Source organism: Syngnathus acus, chromosome 15 (genome assembly GCF_901709675.1).
Source record: "Syngnathus acus chromosome 15, fSynAcu1.2, whole genome shotgun sequence".
Classification (NCBI taxonomy): domain Eukaryota; kingdom Metazoa; phylum Chordata; class Actinopteri; order Syngnathiformes; family Syngnathidae; genus Syngnathus; species Syngnathus acus.
In genome coordinates, this window is record NC_051100.1 from 5,915,000 (window position 1) to 5,934,859 (window position 19,860).

General features: G+C 41.2%; 1 protein-coding gene across 1 annotated transcript in view; it reads right to left on the reverse strand.

The window, feature by feature from the left end:
* Positions 1-293: 293 nt before the first annotated feature.
* The window catches only part of bcl11aa (BAF chromatin remodeling complex subunit BCL11A a), a 33,834-nt gene continuing 14,267 nt past the window's right edge, over positions 294-19,860 (reverse strand). Inside the window, exon 3 of the mRNA XM_037271150.1 lies at positions 294-5,742. Within this exon, the coding sequence (XP_037127045.1) occupies positions 3,518-5,742 (2,225 nt within the window). The 3' untranslated portion in view covers positions 294-3,517. The remainder of the gene's footprint in view (positions 5,743-19,860) is intronic.

The following is a 19,860-nucleotide window of genomic DNA, read 5'->3' on the forward strand; positions in this document are numbered from 1 at the left end:
GTACGCAGGAAATCACGCGCACACAATGAGAGAACAACAAAGAAACTATGTCTACCGTAACCCATCATAATCCGAGATATGTGTATGTGTGTAGGGAGAGAGAGAAACAGAGATAATGGACATGTGCCAATATACTTTCATTTTTTTTTATTAACTGTTTTTTTTTTGATAAAGGGACAAAATGGGTGTGTGAACAGGATTATGCAGACATCTGTCAGAAAACACAGACAGTGGTTTTCTTAATACAACTGAACAGGTACTACATATACAACAGAAATTAATAAAGAGCTTGATTTGTCAAATGACCATTGGCCACAAATACAAAATAAATGATATACTCTGACAAAAAATATAAAATAAAATTAAGTCAAAACAAGGATCCATCCCATGTCTCTGTTTTGAACAGAGCATATAGGTGATAATAAATAGCAACTCCCATTGTAAAAGATAAAAGTTCAAGTTCAAGTTACAACAAACAGCTCTCAGAACAGGAATAGAAAAGGCTGATAACAAAATATTCCGCATTGCCATTTACAAAAATTCTTAACTTAAGCAGGCTTCTCCACGTCTCCCAGGTCAATTTTAAATATGCTTGGCATATGAATGTGTACCCAATCTGAATAGAAAGCACCATTTTGTATTTGGCAATGAAAAAAAAAACTGCAAAACATTGAATTATTTTTAAACATATTTATTTTGACACTTTTTTTTGTACTGCATGTACTGCATATGATTTATTTTTCTCTCTACTTGTTGGAATGTTGTCAGGTACGGTAAGAGAGACAAAAGCGCACAACAAAACAGGCCAATGTCAGCTTGTATGAAATCATACAAGAGTGGCAGCAGGATGGAAGGAGGGTCGAAACCAAAAACCAAAGAAGATATGTACAACGACCTCTGTGGACTGGGGAAAAAGCAGTGGCCATCATATGGCCGACAATGCCTCCCAATGCCACACACTTTAGCTGATTTTTTTTTTTTTTGTGAAAGGTTTTTCATTTTATCTCTTTAAACATACAAATAATTTGCACTATATTATCCTGCCAAATTAAAAAAATATACCGTGGCAGCTTGGGATTTTTTCCACTACCAAAAAAGGTATGGTACCTTTTAGAGAGAACAAGCAACAGTTAAAAATACGAGCCTCAATATAAATACTATAGTGCCTACTCTAAGTGAACATTGAATTCAAATACAGTTCTAGAAATACAGAAAAATCAACCATAAATGTGTTTAAGCATAGGAATTGACATGTACGTGTATTTTCCTATATTTTAAGTTCTTTATATATTTATATATAATCTTAATCATTTCCCCAATGCAAATTGTATTTCAACCTGAAGAGCTGTGAAGAGCCAAGGCAAAATAAAATACAAAACCATCACAGATTTTTTTTTTTTGTTTGCTTTTTTTTTTCCCTTTTCTATTTCATAATTTCATATATACTGTGATCGAAGTCTTGAACATTACCAAGACGCTGAGGAAAAGAGAAACGACAACAAACTTAACAGTTTGCCCTAAAAGACAGTGAAGTGTTATTTCCGGGAAGAAATAAAAGTTTATTTCCATACCTTATAATTAATGGGACATTTATACAAAAGTGTGAACATCACAAATTGAGTTTATCGTCCAGCTGACAAAATCAGAGATTATCCAAGACATCCATGGCAAGAATGAAACAATGCAGCTCTTCACCAAAGTCAACACTACAGTTGCCAGTGGGCCCAGAGTCCTTTTTGAAAAGATCTCCGAGTATTGTACATTAAATGTCCAAACCTTGTTGAAAGACTGCTTTTGCTTTTTTTTTTTTTTAAACCAAGCAGACACATTAACAAATGATTAACCTGGCAAGGAGGTGAAGAGTAACTATTATTTGTATGATTTGTTGACAGAGTGTTTTGCTGCTTTTACCAGTCGGACCCTTTTCTCCCTTCACCGTAAACTTTTAAACTTGGAATTTGAATTTCGACCACGACTCCAAATGTGTGGAACAATGCAAAAGAGATGATGGTACTTCCAGGTTGAATGACAAGTGCTTGACTGGTAAAAGATCTCTCCTCTTGGATTTCAAAGCAATGAAACATTTGCTCTGCATTCGCCTATGCATACTGATTAAAATGATCACATTTCACTCTTTTTAAAGAGCCAGTGTGTACTGATGGATTTGGTTTTTGAAATTACTGAAGATCACTGTCACGGACCCTGTTTTGAAGAAATGAAGAAATAATCGCTTTCAATCTCCGTAACACGTACTGTGTGTATATTCAAGTTTGTTGTAGCTTTCTCTCTGACTAGCTTCAAGGTATTTCAATGCTTCTCGAGTTTCTTTCGGAGGTCACGCATTTTTTAATGTGTCATTCCACGCACCACAAATCAAAGCAGCGTTGCAGGTTTGTGCTAACTCGGACAAATATCACCGGTATCCCTCAAGTTCAGGATTGTACGTTACAGATTAGCATTTTTTTTTTTGCTTCTTAAAAGTAGCTCCTTTTCAGAAACGGAACTAGAAATACTCAGATATCCACAACACTGGTCGTACCATGCTCCTTATGAAATCCACATACTGAAGCGAAGCCCATTGAACATGTACTAGGTAGCTGAATGGTCAGTAACTAGAAAGTGAAGCTTTGATTATGAGGTGTCACAGTCCACTGGGGCAGGCAGGTGCTTGATGCAAGAACCTTTTCTTGGTGGTTTCAACAGCCTAGTTTCCCCCCCAAACTTATTCCAGATAAGATTATGGCCAATGTAGTCTTAAAATATCAAAGGCACTCTTTCTTACTTACCAAATGATAGTACAATTTGATGTCTTTGCACACCCTTGCGTTATTGAAATTTGACCGTCATTGCTATTTATTTACTCGTCGAACCTTTTTAGTATTTTTTTTTTAACCCTGTGTGAACATGGCATCTTTTAGAAAGATCCGGATAAGTGCATTTCCAGGGATTCCAGACGTGGGTCATTTTCCATGTAACAACTCAAAACTGTACATGATATGTGTTACAGGGTATATGCAGCATGGGTATACTGTATCTTTCTTGCCTTTTCTCTTTTTGAAGAATAAAAAGAAAAATAACATAACAAGAGAAAAACAGCAACACATTTACTAAACAAGTAACCAACCAGGGACAAGTTCTTTTCTTTTTTTTTTCCATTTCTTTTTTTGTTTTGTTTTGTTTTTGATTAACAAAAACATACTATGCATGCTGACAAATTCTTCAAAATGAAAACGGTAAACTCAAAAAAATAAAATAGTACACAACATGTAATTTATTGCACAAGAAAAAGGCTTGAAGTTTTGCCTCAATGCAAGAGTATTGCCCCGATACAGATCATGCATTCAATGGGTAATGAACACGGGGTGTGCTGGTGCAGAGCACATGGTCTTAACTTTCCACCAGCCTGGTGAAAGTGGAGTTTTTGGGGCTGGGGCAAAAACTGCAAGAGTCTTGGAATAAACGGGGAGTTAATGGCAGATAGCTGCGGGGGGGGGGAAAGGTCCCATTGTTCGGCCTTCTACTCTGACTTTATTTCGGTACTCAAAGGACGGTCACTGTGCCATTTTTTCATGTGTTTCTCCAAGGTGCTATAGACACTGAAGGGCATCTTACAGATTTCACACTTGTACACATCCTTGCCCACTTGACCGTGGGTCTTCATGTGACGAGTAAGTTTGGAGCTCTGGGCACAAGCGTAATTGCACAGCTCACACTTGTACGGCCTCTCCCCCGTATGGCTGCGCCGGTGCACGGTCAGATTACTACAGTTCTTGAATATCTTGCCACAGTACTCACAAGTGTCACTCCTTCGGCCATCCTTGGAGCTGGGCCGCCCGGGACCCCCGAGATGAGGTGTGCTTCCCCCGCTTCCCGTACCACTGCGACCTGACATCCCACCGTCAAGTTCACCCGGAGGAGTTGAGAATCGTAGACTGCCGTTCTCTGAGGAATGCTCGGATGAAGAGGCAAAGGGCGATTGTCTGGAGTCCCCGAAGTTCAGAAAAGGATCCTTCAGCTGTCGAGAAGCAGCGTAGCCAGCGAGCCACTGCGAGTAGACGTTTTCCGTGTTGGGGATCGTGGGAGTAGGCAAGTCAAATTCTTTTTCCAGCTTGATGCGTTTGGAAAAAGGACTAAGTGGACTCGGGCTAAGCAGTTTTTTTGAAAGGCAGGCAGAGGCAGATTCGTTTGGGGATGCTCCGCGTCCGTTGACGGTCAAGAGCGAGCCCTCCTCGCCGCGATTTGTTTCCGGCATGGAGTTAGAATCGCACATCTCCCGATTTTGTGGATGTCCTCTGTTAAGGTGGTGGTGGAGGTGGTTCTCCTGGGCGATTGCGTTCCGTTTGTGTGCGTTGAGGGCTTCGCTGAAATGGTGCATGCTAGCGGCAAGGCCCATTCCCTGCATGACCTCAGGGAGCGAACGTGGAACAGACCCCTCATCAGTCATCCCTCCCAGTCGGGTTCCGATACCACCATTGTTTTCATGCTGACGTGCGGCTTCAAGGTTCAAGCCAAAGTGGTAGCTGTTGTTTCGTCGAACAGCCCTCTCTCCATTTTGCACTTCCTCCTCCTCTCCTTCTTCTTCCTCTTCCTCCTCTTCTTCTTCCTCCTCCTCCTCCTCTTCTTCCTCTTCCTCCTCTTCCTCTCCATTCTCGCGCAGCATTCTGTTGTTTTCACATTTCATCTTGGCCACCACGGACTTAAGGGCATTGCTGGCGCTGCCCATGTGCTCGCTGGTGCCAGGCTCTGGAGAGGAGGCAGTCGAAAGTCCATCTTCTGACTTGCCTGTGTTTGGCGAGGAGGATTTGTGCATGTGAGTTTTCATATGGCGCTTCAATTTACTTGCCTGTGTGCAAGCATGGTCACACAAATGGCATTTATACGGCTTTTCTCCTGTGTGGCTGCGCCGGTGCACTATTAGATTACTCTGAAACTTGAACGCTTTGCCGCAAAACTCGCAACACTTGGATTTCATTGGAGTGTTGGATGAGGGTGTTGCCCCTGCGGAGGGAAGTGGAGTGGTAGGAGTGGTCTGAGAGCCCACGGGGGACTGCATGGAACCTGGCAGAGGCGGTGGAGTTGCAAGATACGGAGTCTTGTTGCCACCGCCGCCTCCCGTGCCCATGCTTCCCACACTTGTCTGGAATGGCTGGAGTAAGCGTTGCATGGGGCCTGGCCGGCTGGGGGATAAAGGGGGAGTGGATCCTGAGGTGTTACCCGCCAGCTCCCGAAGCCGCCGTGAGAAGTCCATTGTTGGAGGGGGCTCCATGGGAAGAGGGGGATTGAGGCGCAGCACCCTGTCAAAGGCACTCGGATGGTGGGCTGCCAGCACCATCTCCTCCGGGCTCAGGTGGTGGGGGTCCAGGTGGTTCCTTGGAGGGGGGCTGAAGATAGGTGGTGTGGGAGGAAAACGCTGATGATGATGGAGCCCACCGCCAACCCCGAGTGTACTTCCTGCTCCTACGCTGTCCCTTCCCCCTGAGCCTGAGCCTGGGATTCGGAGGAGATTGAAAGGGCTTGAATCAGGAGGCAGATGGAGGCCGTGAAGGGGAGGATGAGAGGGGCAATCTGCGCCCCCACCCAAGGAGGAAGGCCCACCCATTCGTGGGATGAGAGGACTGCCATGTTCACTTTCCAGGTAGATGCGGAAACCATGGGAGTTCTGGGCGTGCTGCAGCAGGAACCAGGCACTGCCATACGACTGCTTACAAGTAGTGCATGTGTAGGTTGTCGGTTCTTCTTTGCCTGCAGTGACATAGAAATAGAAAAATATCTTAGAGGAGATCTTAGGAGTTATATGTTCAACAAGAATATATTTACGTAGATACAGAAACTGCTCCAGTTCTGTTCATTTTTTACCATCAAAGCTGCCACTGTATAGAGACTATTAATATTTTGTCCGGAATAACTAATACTCGGATGAACCAATCACTTTTACGAACCTTAGGCCTAAATATTCCAGCTATCAAGAGCAGTTGGAACATGGTGTTGCAGACTTTGCAAATACAACACTACCTCTTATTGAGGTCATGCCCCACATGAGTTACATGTGAGAATATGGTGTGCATGTTTTTTTTAGTGTGTGTTGTTCTTCTCTCAGACTTTTCTGGAACAAAATGCTTCCCTTTAGACTAAATGTTAGTCCTTTAATGTCAGCAGCAGAATAAAGAAAGTGCTATCCTGGCGGGCCATCTCTTTCCCTTCCCATTCAGCCACCAAAACAGTGTTGCACACAAACAGTGATAAATTTAGACAACAATATAATTACAGAAACATAACCAGGAGATAGAAATGTAGCAATATTCATGGAATGTTTCTCCTTTTCCTAGTCTGTCCTTTCTAACACACAGTCATCTCCCACGTGACCAGAACAGGGGCTGCTAAATTATGGATCATTAAAATCGGCACAAATTACCGCTAATGTGGCCACCTGCATCAGATTTAACCTCTGAATATCATTTGCATTATCAAGACTAGGGATGGTTAATTTTATTCAATCATTCATTTTTCCTCTTGATGAACTGGTCAGTCCATTTATTAATTTAGACTGCATGAAGGAATTGACAATAAAGCTGACTCTGACTCTATTTCTGAGATGCAGGAATTGCATGATGTGTCCTTATGACTCGTGTGGGTGGGATTTGATGCATTTTTCAGCAACATATTGATGCATTTTTCACCAACTTAAATGTTACAGCCCAAAAATAATATACAAAAAAAATCCACAAAATATTCAACAGATTTGCTGCCTTTAAAATGTATTTGCCTCCAAAGCCATTTAACATATAGCATCCATTAATAATCATAATAATTTGAAATAAAAGTAAATAAAACATCGTTGTTGTTTGGGGGGGAGGACTAATTACAGGGCAATAGTTATCATAAATAATCTCAAGTAGATGCGTCAGAGCAATGTAACACGAGATTAATTTCCAACATGTAAAAAGAAATATGAAGGCAACAAAGACTTTGGTACTCCCTAGCTATCTATGTATGTTCCCTAAAACACTTGGCCATGCACTGAGTGAAACTGTAAGGTTAATGGATTTTAGAGTAGACGATTGCTCCACTCCATCTCTCTGTAATATACTCCCATCAACCACTTCATTAGGAAAAGTCTCTTCCACTCTGAGGTAAAAAAAAAAATGAGAGAGTGGAATGAAGACAAAAACATGAAGGCAAAGCGATAGAGTTAAGAAAAGTGAAGTAATACTTTCATTTAAAATGAATAGCAAGTCGACAAACATGCTATAACAGGTTAGCTGAAGCACAGCAGGTTTATTAAAAGGAAGGAGAGGAAAGATGTGGACGGGGGGATGATAGCGTTGGAGACTTTACGCCAAGCTAAATGTCAAAGCTCCCGGTGAGACTCTGGAGAACAGACGGTTTCTGAAATGTCCTAACACTCAATACGAGCCATGCGACGGTGACCGGCTCAGGCATTACACTCTATTAAAGCAAGGGCGTTGCTTGGACACTTAAGTGGTGCTGCATGGGAGAGGGAGGAACGGGGAGAGATTAAGGTAGCTTCACTTGTCTTACCCCCTGCGTCTGCTTGTGTGGTTGCAAGTGTGTATGCACATGTGTGAGTGAGGGAAAAAGAGACTTGAATAGAAATAGTTTGGAAAATGGAGTTCTAATGTCACAACTGATAAGTGCTGATTTTTTTAGGATGATTAAAGTCTCGGCCACCGCTGATTGTCTGTATTTTTTTGACGCACATGAATTTGATCAATTTCTAGAAATGAGTCATTTCTCCATTTACCAGCTGTTTTTGTGAAATCTTTTTACTCTGTTTCAATGTTGGAATCTTTTTTCCACCTTTGCTCCCTCTGCTACTTCTCTCTTTATACCCATCAAATCTCTTTGCAGGTGTCCTTGACTGAGGTGGCGGTAACTGATCACTAAAATTGGAGTGAGGAGACAATTGTGTATTCCATTTAAAAACATGATGAAATTTGCGGATTCATTTAAAAATGCTTGTTGGTCAAGTTGAAACCAGTTCTGTTTCAAATGTAAAAAACAAAGACTTATAGAGGGAAACATTTAAGCGTGTTTATGTGGCTTTCCGTTCAATTATTGCATCCGCCCCTCAAATTAGAAGACATTTTTTACACTTTGACAGAGCATTGTAGGATGGAAGGATATACAGGATGTCTTACAATTTCAATACATTTGAAACTTGCATGAATTGATTGGGTTTGACTCAATACAAACAAAATATCAATAGTATATAAATATAAATTTCAAATAAAATGTTTTGAATACATACAAATCTGGCTGATAGCAACAAACCGTGGCCTAAAATTACTTTAAATATTTAAATTCCATATTTTCCAAATGGTATCCGCAGCCTTGAAAATCATCAACAGCTATTTCATGGTATTTCATGAATGCATTTAGATGACAAAAATAAACAACAATAGCGAGCTTCTTTGCATGCACGATGCATGTACATGCACGTGAACGAGTGTCTGCATGCTCCTGCCACACAGTCTCTCTTATGAGAAAAAAAATCTGTCCGTGTCTATTGTGGAATATATCAATACCTTCTGTCTCTGTGTTTAGAACCCCCGCCGAGCTACAGACTGTGGTATCTGCAACTCTCTTGTAATCGAGTGTGTTTGTGCGTGTGCGTGTGCGTGCGTACTCAATCCACCACAAGCCATTATAGCTGCAAAGTTTTTTTGCACACACACGCACCTTGTAAAGGCTGTTCTAATGACAAAGCCTGCACCTTTAAACTGTGTTTATACATGTAATTAAATGGAGGTGACCTTTGCAGAAGCATCCAAATGCACGGTGGCAGTATGCTTGTCGGTGTGTACGAGTGAACGCGCCGTGTCCATGTGGAAGGCCGGCACCCCTGATCGCAGTGACAGCCTCCACTTAACCCGAAACCACCATGGTGAAATTACAGACCAGCTAAATTACAGCACTTAGGTGCACAGAGAGCCAGAGAGAAAGAGAGAGACAGAGAGGGATTGAAAGACAGAAGGTGGTCCTCAATGTGTCTGTGCTTATGTTGGAAGCTTCTGAACTTGGTTACAAAGAGTCAGTGTCCACACATACACGCATGCACACACACACAAACACACAAAATTGTGCCTGCATGTGTGGCCCCATCCCGAGATGCAAACTATTGCTTTCAATTCTTGCTCTCTTGCCGTTTCATCAGATTTAATTTGATCGGTCCGAGTTGGTTTGGACTTTACTGGGACTGAATAATTTAAGCTTTTGATTGATTGCACACAACTGAATTTATTTGACATGCAGGACTTTTACTTGAAGGAGGAAAATGAACAAGAGGTAGTTAGGTGTTTAGTTCTGTCTCCACTAATACACATTAAAATGATACATAAACATCAATGCACAATTTCTGTAATTCATATTTTTAAAAACACATTCTTTTTTTTTTTTCCCTGAGACCAGTACCCCAAATCCACTTGCTCACACTGACACACACTCTCACAGGAACACACTGAGAATTTCATTACTTGCCATAAGTGAGAGAAGGGCTTGGTGGTCACAAATGACACACGCACACAGGCTAGTATTGAACGATCTGCAGAGATCTGCAACAGCTGCCAAGCACGACAATTCAGTCATCATTGTGTGTGTGTGTCTGTGTGTGTGTCTGCGTGTGTACTTTGTGCGTGCTGCAGTGACCGCAGTAGGAGATCACTCTGAGCCGAGCAAACACCTCAGCTGGACGGAGGCCCACACACAAACACGCACAGCACTTTGCTTCCTCTCCTCATCTAATCCCTCCTCCGCCCACTTGGCTTCATCCCTCCATCTGTCTGTCAACACTGCATACAGGTGGCTGTCTTCTCAATCTCTCTACTTTGATATTAAATTCAGTTGTCCGTGCCCTTGTTCTCGTCATCACCGTCTATCCATTACCCAGTTGAATTTATAATTCCCATCGCGTTATGATTTCATAGCGACGCGAAGGAAAAGACAAATCATCAGAATCCAAATGAGGAAAATTCTGAGTGTCACACATTGTTAACCACCCATGCATGTTAAATGCAAAATTTTTGGGACTTAAGAGCAGAAGCCAGTGATGTTGGTTGATGGTGCCTGGCTCACAAAATCTGAATGTGTCTTTGAATGCTTGAGAAGGTTGAGAAGCCAAACACATTTTTTATGGGCATTTCTTTGTCCAAATGATCTCAGTCGAATAAAGAATTAAGATTCCTGCACTGAGTGTAGAAACATTTTGATTATGTGAATATACAAGATCAAGCCCATCCTGGTTTTACTCAGCCATTTTCTTCCTGTCGTCCCTCCACTCTACTAGGTGGGAAGCACTCAGAGCCGATCTCTTTAATTGTGTTCGTTTAAGGCCAATCGATGTGGGACATATTTAATACAAATTTATGACTGTAAGCCATCTGCAATAAAAAGCCTTTGCCTTCCAATACAGCTTGTGGTGACAGAGTGAATGAGAAGAGAGGGGGAGGAAGGAGAGGAAAGATACGCCATCCTGCTTTTAACACAAACAGCCTCCCACAGACTCATTGTCGACCTTGGAGAGATATTTTGGCTGCACCAAAAAAATAAATTCAAGATAGCCCCGCCCCACTACTTTTCAGATGAGGCCACAACTTCAAGTGGATCTTGGGTGTATTTGGGGAGGTTTTTTTTAAGCATTTTATTTTCATCTTCCAACTGGGCATCAGTTTTGCAGTGATTCTTTAGGTAACGCAACTAAAATGATTATATTACTTTTCATTTATAATTAGAATATTATAATTCAGCACTCAAGCTGTGTGCACATTACATCAAAGTCTGTGCGTGGAAACAATAAAAAAAAGAAAAAAAAAGTTGGATCCACAGAGAAAACTAAAACCAGAGTTTGTGCTCACTGTGTGAAGACGACAAATTCGCTCTGAAGACCATGTCTGACTTCAGCCTTCAATGATGAGCCAGAGCTCCCCTGCGTTTCTGACTCTGGTTTGGAGCCCCCACACACACACACCTAGCAGACAGAAATCAACACCGAGCATTTTCGCAATGAGATGAAGAAGCGCAAAGACTAACTCCCCTCCAGCACCTACTCCTTCTCAACCTTGTCTATTTAATAAACACTGCAGGCTTCATTCATTAGAGCTACAGTCACTACACCCTGAGAGCCCAATCGATCCGCCAGACGTTTTATATAGAACGAGCAAAAGCTGAGAGCAGACGAGGCAGATAAAAGCAAGCGAGACAGGAAGAATATATGACTGTGTTAATATGAAATGAACAGCAGTTTACCTGCCTCTTTAACTACGTACTCGTGTGTGTGTGTGCGTGTGTGTGTGTGTGTGTGTGTGTGTGTGTGTGTGTGTGTGTGTGTGTGTGTGTGTGTGTGTGTGTGTGTGTGTGTGTGTGTGTGTGCGCGTGTGTGTGTGTGTGTGTTTGTGAGGAGACCGGGACGGCTCTCGCAGAAAAAAGCCCGGCGCTTGTTGCCAAAAGAAATCTTTTGTCCTCCAAGAGAAACAGGGAGTGCAACACTCGAACCACAGCCAAGCTGATGGAGACAGGTTTTTTGGTTAGTGTGAAATTGGTAGACAGATGTATTTGACAGACCTCAAGCAATAATCCTGGGGAATTTTTAAAAAATCCTTAATTTTGCTCGGGAATAAATGTATTGTCGAGGCATAAAATATGTTCCGTGTGTGTTTGTGTGCCTGCTACTGCTTTAAAAATACATATGACACCCTTTTTATTGGGTGAGTGGAAGAAAAACTGATCATAATCACAAACCTAAAGGCAATAGTTGTTCCATGTGGCACAGCAATATTGAAAACACATGGGCCTTTTTTGTTATGACATACGTTTTTTTTTTTTCAAATCTATCATCATTTTCTGGTCCTTGTGGGAGGTTTTTAAGTTCTACTTGTCATACAAATATGAGTAGCAACATGAAATAATCAGCTATGCATTCTTACAATTGTGAATGCTTGATTCCCTTTGACGTGGATCAAAAAACAATCAATGAACGTCTTAGTGGCTCATTTCTTTGCATGTAGAATTTCTGCTTGGCTCCATGCATCAGGCGACAATCTTTATGAGCCAGAGATTCAGCAGCATTTTAAAAGATACATTCACTCGTAAAAAATAAAATAAAATCCGACTTAAAGAGCAATGAGCTTTTTTTGTTTTGTTTGTGGTGACGAAAAATTGTTTCAGTGTTCAGTTATGTTCAGTTGATGTCTACAGAGCATATGGTATGGATAGGCGACAAAAGACTCGTGATGGATGTGAAAGGCTCTTCTGTTTGCGTGCGAAGCCCCATTCAGTTCTGCATACACAACACACACACACGCTGAATTACGCCTGGCCACCGGCAGAGGACAAAAAGGCCAGTAAATAACTGAGAAGTGAGAACAGCAACAGAAAGAAAAGTAGCGCGCTCACATTTACAATCGTCACATCTTTTAAACAGTGGATTCAATATCCAGGTGCAATCATTTCAACTACTTGTGTCTGCAGGCATGTGGCATGTGTGCTTGTATGTGCGCGTGTGTGTCCAAAGATGCTCCATTAGTGATTTTTGGAAAGTGGTGTGGGGGCCTGGCATTCCCATCAGGGTTCAGTATGGCTTAAGTGCTGCACCACATTCTCCTAAACCCCAACTAACCCCACCCTCATGGGCACAGCCTGAATTCCCCCCTCTCTCCACCCCTCAATCCCACCTAAGACGACCTTACAGCGCATCTGTCAGCTGGTTTCCAAAACGACACACACACACACACATATTCATGGTCCACTAATGACCAAACCCAAACAGCTCCCAAACAACTCTGAAAAGCTATTAGGAGAGAGCTTTTTGACGAGGAAGTGATTTTTTTTTTTTTATACGCCATTAAAAGCCATGGATAAAATGTGTGTTCGCGTAAATACAGCCACAGGTCAGAAGTAGCGCCAAACAGAGATAATTGAGAAAGCAGACTTCCCCCCCTGAGATAAAGGTAGAGCAGGATCCACGTCTGGCTTTATAGCACATGTAGAATACATTTGAAAGGAATGTGCTGTGAGTTACATCCTTTTAATGTTTTCCTTTTTTTCTGTGGCATGTAAGACAAAACTTTGAATATTCCCAAAAGAATACAGTTGACTGTGAATTTTGTATCCTGGTCAAAACGTTGAAAATGTTTTACCGGCTTTTGGTGCGCTGTCAGAAAAAGTGGAATAGATGTGACTCATTATTGTTCTATGTCCAAATTATTGCAATGAAACAGCATTTTTTTTTTCTTTTGGAAATACAAACGAAGAACACAGTGATGTAAGATGCCGGGTTAAAATACATTTGTAATGTAACTTTTTTTTATTTTTTTTATTTTATTTTACATGGTCCATGTTCAAGATTATTCATACTTGTTCTCAAAATAGACCAATGTGAGGTTTTAAATGTGTAATAGCTCAGAAGTCTCGTGTTCTGCTTGCTTGTGAAGAAGATTGTGCTCCAGGCTACAGAGATCCTTCAGATAAATGCAAAAGCTTGTGTTAGTACTTCCAGAATCTTCAGTAAGAAAAAGAATAATTTGTAAAATGCAGAAAATAACGTAAATCCAAACTTTTTCACATGCATAGTTTTTGAAGGTTTTTTTTCTCACATTCAATAAATAAAAAGCCAGATAACACCAAATTTGACTTGGGTGAGTTTGATATAACTGTATTTTGTGTCTGACAATTTTTTTATTCTTTTGCAGTTTTTCAGATTGCCTGATGGTAAAATTATTTCTTCACATTTCAAATATTTTGTCGCTGCAATGTGATACTCTGCAATTACGAATGTTAAAACACACGAACACTGCGCTGAATAAGCTCTATGCATGGAATTTAAAATCGGGGGACTTAAACACAGCACGAGTGCACAAGGGGCTCTTGACGGGGAGAAAATAAGTCTGGTTCCAGGGTAAACAGGATCCAGAGACACGAAGATTCACGTCAGGTCAAGTTCAGGCATGATTCAGAGCCCAATACCCACTGAAGCAATATTTTCATAGAAAGAGGTGGGCGGCTTCTATACCTGCTTATTACCGCTTTTTTTTTTTTTTCTTCCAATCTCCTCCCTATTTGTCTTAAGGCAGGTAGTGGATGAAAGACATCTAAAAGCCATTCATCAACAGATGCACTCACACATTCACAACACACCTGGCTCACTGTCACCCATCATAAAGAGCAAGTCAATCAGCACTGTCGCCCGTCTGTTAAAACGGAAAGTTGCAACACAAAATCGGAGAAAGCAAACAGACCTCATTTTTAGAATTAAGAGTTTCTCACGATGTTTTTGGGGCTCTTTAACAAACACTATAATTGCTGTTTGATGATCTTGATAAAAAATATTTCTGATGAGGTTACTCAGCTGATGAGCATATTACATATTTAGAGGCTGCTCAACTTGGGTGTGGCTAAGGCAGGAGAGGAACAAAACAAGTGTTGGTTGTGCTAATCAAATTGAGGATTTGTCGGATATCTCTAAAAATATATTAGTAGTGAAACGGGAATGCAAAAAAAAGAACAAGAATCGAGGAATGTATAAAGGAAACAGATGTATGATTCAGCACTAGACAGTGCGCTATTCATTTCAAATAAACAATGTTGGATGAATAATAATCTTATCCCATATCAGTGCTCTCTTTTTTTTTTCAAACCGTAGAGGTTGTTGGACAACTTTCTGATGAAGTGATAAAAGCACACACACTATTGCATTCATGTGTATCCATTTATGGATCTGTTTTGGCTTTCAGATGAGCTTTTATTCTCTCCGTTTGCGGGCTATCATTCTCTGCCATCCCCAAAAAGCTTCTGAGTCACATCATTAAAAGCACACACATGCACGTCTCTCCAAAGTCATCATATCCCAGTCATTCGGAATGATCCACAAAGAACATTATTGGAATGGATTATGGAGGGAGAAAAAGTCCCTGTAAAATAGCTGACAAAGGCGTTTTGGGTCGCTACGCTCTCAAATGTCTTCTGAATGTCTATGGAATGTATGTTGCAGTGAGTCAGATGCACAGATTAATTCCCCACAAAGCACACTTCTCCTTACAGGGCAGCAACTACTGGACCTCATAAAAACCACCAGCGTTTCTGTTTAAAACAAGTTATACAGTCACTATATTTCTTCTTCCCCAGACCTACTACTTGTAAACGACACTAGCCCATTTCTCTCAGTCCGTCTATGTCCCCTGCCCTCTTTTTTCTTTCTTTTTTTTTCACTCCTATTCCCTGCAGCTGAGCCCTCTAAATCAAGTTGAAACATATAGCGTAGCTGCTTTTTTGCGTATGTGTGCATGTCTGTCTATCTGTGTGTGTGTGCGCGCGTGCGTGTTGCTGTGTGTATGTACGTATGTTCTATATAACCATTGCCAAAAAACATGTCCCAAATGTACCACTTTTCTTTCCCTATACGTCTATAAGGGTACAGCTAGCGTGTACGTGCATGTGTGAGTGTGCTTAATATGGAATTTGGTGCTATCGGTCAGGGTCATGGGGGTAGGACTGCAGGCTTATCTCATGATGTGTGGAGCAGAAAAGTTTTTTTAGTATGTACAGTAACAGCTGGAACATTTTTATAATATTTGACATTGTTTGTCATAATAATATATCCGTTCATTATTAATCATCAGATATTAAAGAAATCCTACGTTGGCATTTGAAGGTTTTCTGATCCACACAATTCATCTGGATTAGCCTCCTGAGAGTGTGTTTTTTTTTTTTGTTTTTTTAGTTTTACCGCAGAGATAAAAATGTGCATTCTAAAAATTTTGTCACACAAAATTTAACTAAATTTTGTACAAAGAATGCAGTTTTTTCTATTCAGTACTACTGGCTCATATGTGTGTCCAAAAATAACAAGTACAGAAGTTGCACGTTTTATCCATTGAGTATATCTATGCAACATAGGTTGTGAAAAATGTTCCCATAATAAACAAGTGCAGTATATTCGAATATGTTGAGAAAAAAAAAAACCAAAAAAAAAACATGATAGACTTGCAGGGCAAGACTGATATGTCATCTTTAAATGTTCCAAACCTCAGAGACTAAACACCAAGTTTTGCTTTGGTCATCATTTATCAAATGACATTAAAATAACAGTGCCAATAACATTTTTTTTCTTCTTCATACAGTCACCAGTATAAGAGACGTGAGTCACCGTTCGTTTTTCCCTCACTGTAATTCAATACAAATGTACTCCTTAAAAAAAGCAGACGAGTGATCTGATTTATTGCCACTGTGTTGGACCACAGCATGAACGCACACAGAAACAGAACTTTTTGCGAACAGCATTTATGTCCATGATTTTTTCCCCCCTCTTGTTCTCCAGAAACAACACGAGAAGGGGTGTGTGTGAACAAACGGGTGGCAAAGTGAGCCGTATTTAGTCCAGACTGGCAAAGACAAGGATTTCCTGTTGCTTTTTCACACATGCACTAGTTTTACCATCTGCCTTCGTCTTCCTCACCAAGTGTCTTCTCTGTCATTCAGCGTACTCCTACTTACTCTGATATAACCTCCCATCACCTCCTCTCTGCCTTTTCTCGCCATTAAACGTGCCTCAACTTCTCAACCTGACAGTAGCTCGCGCGCCTCACACGTCTCGCCAAAACCCCCGGCGGCCATCACAGCTCCGCGCTTACGCTTTAAAATGGCTACCATTTAACTCCTTATCACATTTTAATATTAGACGCCGTAAATCTTTGTGGCAATGTGTGGGCCGGTGAGTCATGACAAGTATCGTGAATCACAAACGTAGAGGACGGTTTGTATACAAATCACACTTAAATAAGAAATGAGGACAGTTGGGTGTGACACCTGCAGTAGCTGAAACTGTAGACATTTTTAGAATATGTATCCACATTTGTTTGTTGTTTATTTTATCACTAATAATGGTTGTCTGTCATGAAGTCAGTGTATATATGTATGTACCTGGAAGTTTGTATCCACATGAGGACGCTACTTCCCTGGTTCTACCGTGACCCTGGCCGGACCTGCCCATCCCGCCACAGTGGGAAAGTCAAGCGCCATGTTGCGGTAATTAACCCCGTTAATCTAAGTGGCCAGTGCTTAAATGTGTGTGTGTGTTTGTGTGTGTGGCTGTAGCTGGCTAACCCCGGCAGATGAGCCCTCGCCCCATCACAGCCCCCTTATTTGCTGGCAGTCTGCCGTCTGACTTGGCAGACACACACTCACAAGGGGTCTGGCGTGCACGTGTGGCTGAGTGGCTGTGTGCACACGCGCATGTTTCGTCTGAGCTCGTGTGTGATTTCACAAGAGAGGAAGGATTATAGATGTTGAACATACACAGGCAAATGAGCACAGGGCTCGACTGGTGTGCGTGGTCCGCGTGTCTGTGAGTTGTAATAAAGCCAACAGCGCTTTATTAGCCCACTGACACTGCGCACAAAAAGATCAGTGGGCCAAATCCATTAGTGGTATAATTGCATTACATGGTAAATATTCCTAAAAGGTCAATATCTCCATCATCAGAGAGCATTGGAGGAGAAACAAGAACTCTGGGATTGCTTTCAGGCACCTACTGTGGCAATATCTCTTTTTCTTTTACAGTCTGGATTAATGTCGCACACATTTTCTCAAACATGTCATAAAGAAACAAGTCGTATAAAATGTTCTTCATTGTTGTACAGTTCTTTGCTAAGAATATCACATCGCCCTTTCTTTGTTACTGTAAATTCATGATCAGATAACACTGCATTGCATTACTATTATGTCACATAATTTACACAGTTATCTGATGTAGGCTAAAAAAAATTCAAGATGTACTGATACAAACGTGCCCATTAAATGAAATGATTAAACTTAGCAGCTTGAAATTGAGAAAAGGTCAGAGTTTACAAATCATGAAAGAAAAACTACAATTGTACAAAGATAAGCGAAGCGGGGCTATTTGGCACTTTTATCGCAACCAGACAACTTTTCTTTATTAAAAGAAGAGAAAAGATCACTTAAGGATACATTTTCACTCTTCCTTCTAATAGTTTTATATCATATACTGCATAATTAAATGACTTTTTACAATGACATTGAAGGATGTTTTTTTTAAGTGCCCAGTCTTCGTCAACAGTTTTTCTCTTTCTTCTTGAGCTTGTGCATGAGGTTAGCGCCAATCCAATAAAATAACATAATTACAGATAAGGAGGCTAATATCTCCTTATATGAATGGTGTCAAATGCTGTGCATTTAATTCGCGCAAAGCATTGTACCATTCAATAACATGGTGGATCTACTCCGGATTTATAGAATTGGGATGTAGCAACGTTTATTGGGCACTAAAAAAAACCTTTGACATGCCCAAACCTAAAGGGGGTTTTCATCTTTACTGCTCAAACACATGCTGACTCACTTAACTGTCATATCAACCCAGGCGCTTGTCTTATTCCAGGTTGTTTGGCTGCGGCCATAGAGTATCTGATGGAAGGGAAGGTTTTGGAACACAGAAAAAAACAAAAAAAAAACACTTTAAGGAGCATGTTTGATGGCTTGTTCAGTGTAGATATGTTGGATGGGTTAAATGTACAACATAAGATTTGGAAATGCTCAGGCAACGTCGTATTCACTCGAGTTTTAACTCATTCACTGCCAATATATTTGACATCTATAACCGTCAATGGCAAGGAATGAGTTAAGCATCATTTTGACTAAAATAGGTGCTTTCACATGGTCTACTTGTTGTTTTTCCCGTGTGGGTGGAGTAAAGAATTCAAAGCAGGGGCATATTGCTTTTCTCCATTGATATGAGCAGTCATGTGGGCATACCAACGGTTGCAGTTGAGCAGATAAAAAGCACATTTCTAATACAGTTGTATTTCTCCAGAAAAAAGATTGAGGTAAAAAGCATTGAAGGAAACCGAGAGTGAAAACACGCAAACAAACAGTGGCACGAGAGAGACACACTATCGTAAACACACACAGCCTCCAGGCTATTGTCCTCCAAATTTAGGTCAGAGTGAATCTAACAGTTACACACACACCCCAGGAGGCTCTCCTCACCTGCAAAGAGGCCAGTTTGGACACAGTGTCAAAGATTAAACCTGTTTTATGTCAGAGATGGGAGCCTGCTTGGGGGAGAGTGAGTAAGAGGGTGCGTTCACTCAGTCCTTTAAACCAAGGGGCAGCGGGTCGCTGGGGAATACACTTTTCTTCACACGTCTGTGCACCCGCACGCACACACGCGCGCGCACACACCGACATAGCTGACCCGCTCTATGTACCCGGTCAAGTAGAAAGGTGGATCTGTGTCAGGTAGCAAGGGTATTTACTGTTACTGAGACAAGCGAGCTGTGGAAACACAAACACAGCAAAGGGGGGAGATTGGAGAGCCAGTGTGAGGCAAAAAAACAACAAGAAAGATGTGAGACAGCAAGTGTTGTGAGACCTTGGCGGTCATCCCAATGCACACGTAATGTAATGTGTGTGGCACCCGATATACGTACATATGTGTGTGTGTATTATAAAAGGTCAGACAATAGGGAAATATTGATGAGAACGATCAGCAAGTATTCATCTATGACAAAGAGCTTTCTAGTGACACCATCAAAAGCCTAAAATATTATTTCACTGTTTTGACCCGCTTTTGCTTTACCCTAATACAGTGTCACAACTAAAGTCCAAACGTTCAAAACAATTCAAAAGATGGTATTTCGTATTGTCAACATGTGGCTATACTCAGAAAGAACAGACAGCACTGCATTTTTTTTTTCAAATTGTAAACAAAGACGGTGGATTTCAAATGACCTAAATCTAAAAAAAAAAAAAACAGAGAGGGAGAGAGAGAGAAATAGCAACGTGCTTCCAAGAGTAAACAATGTCTGCCATCTCTATTTACACCAGTCAAACAGA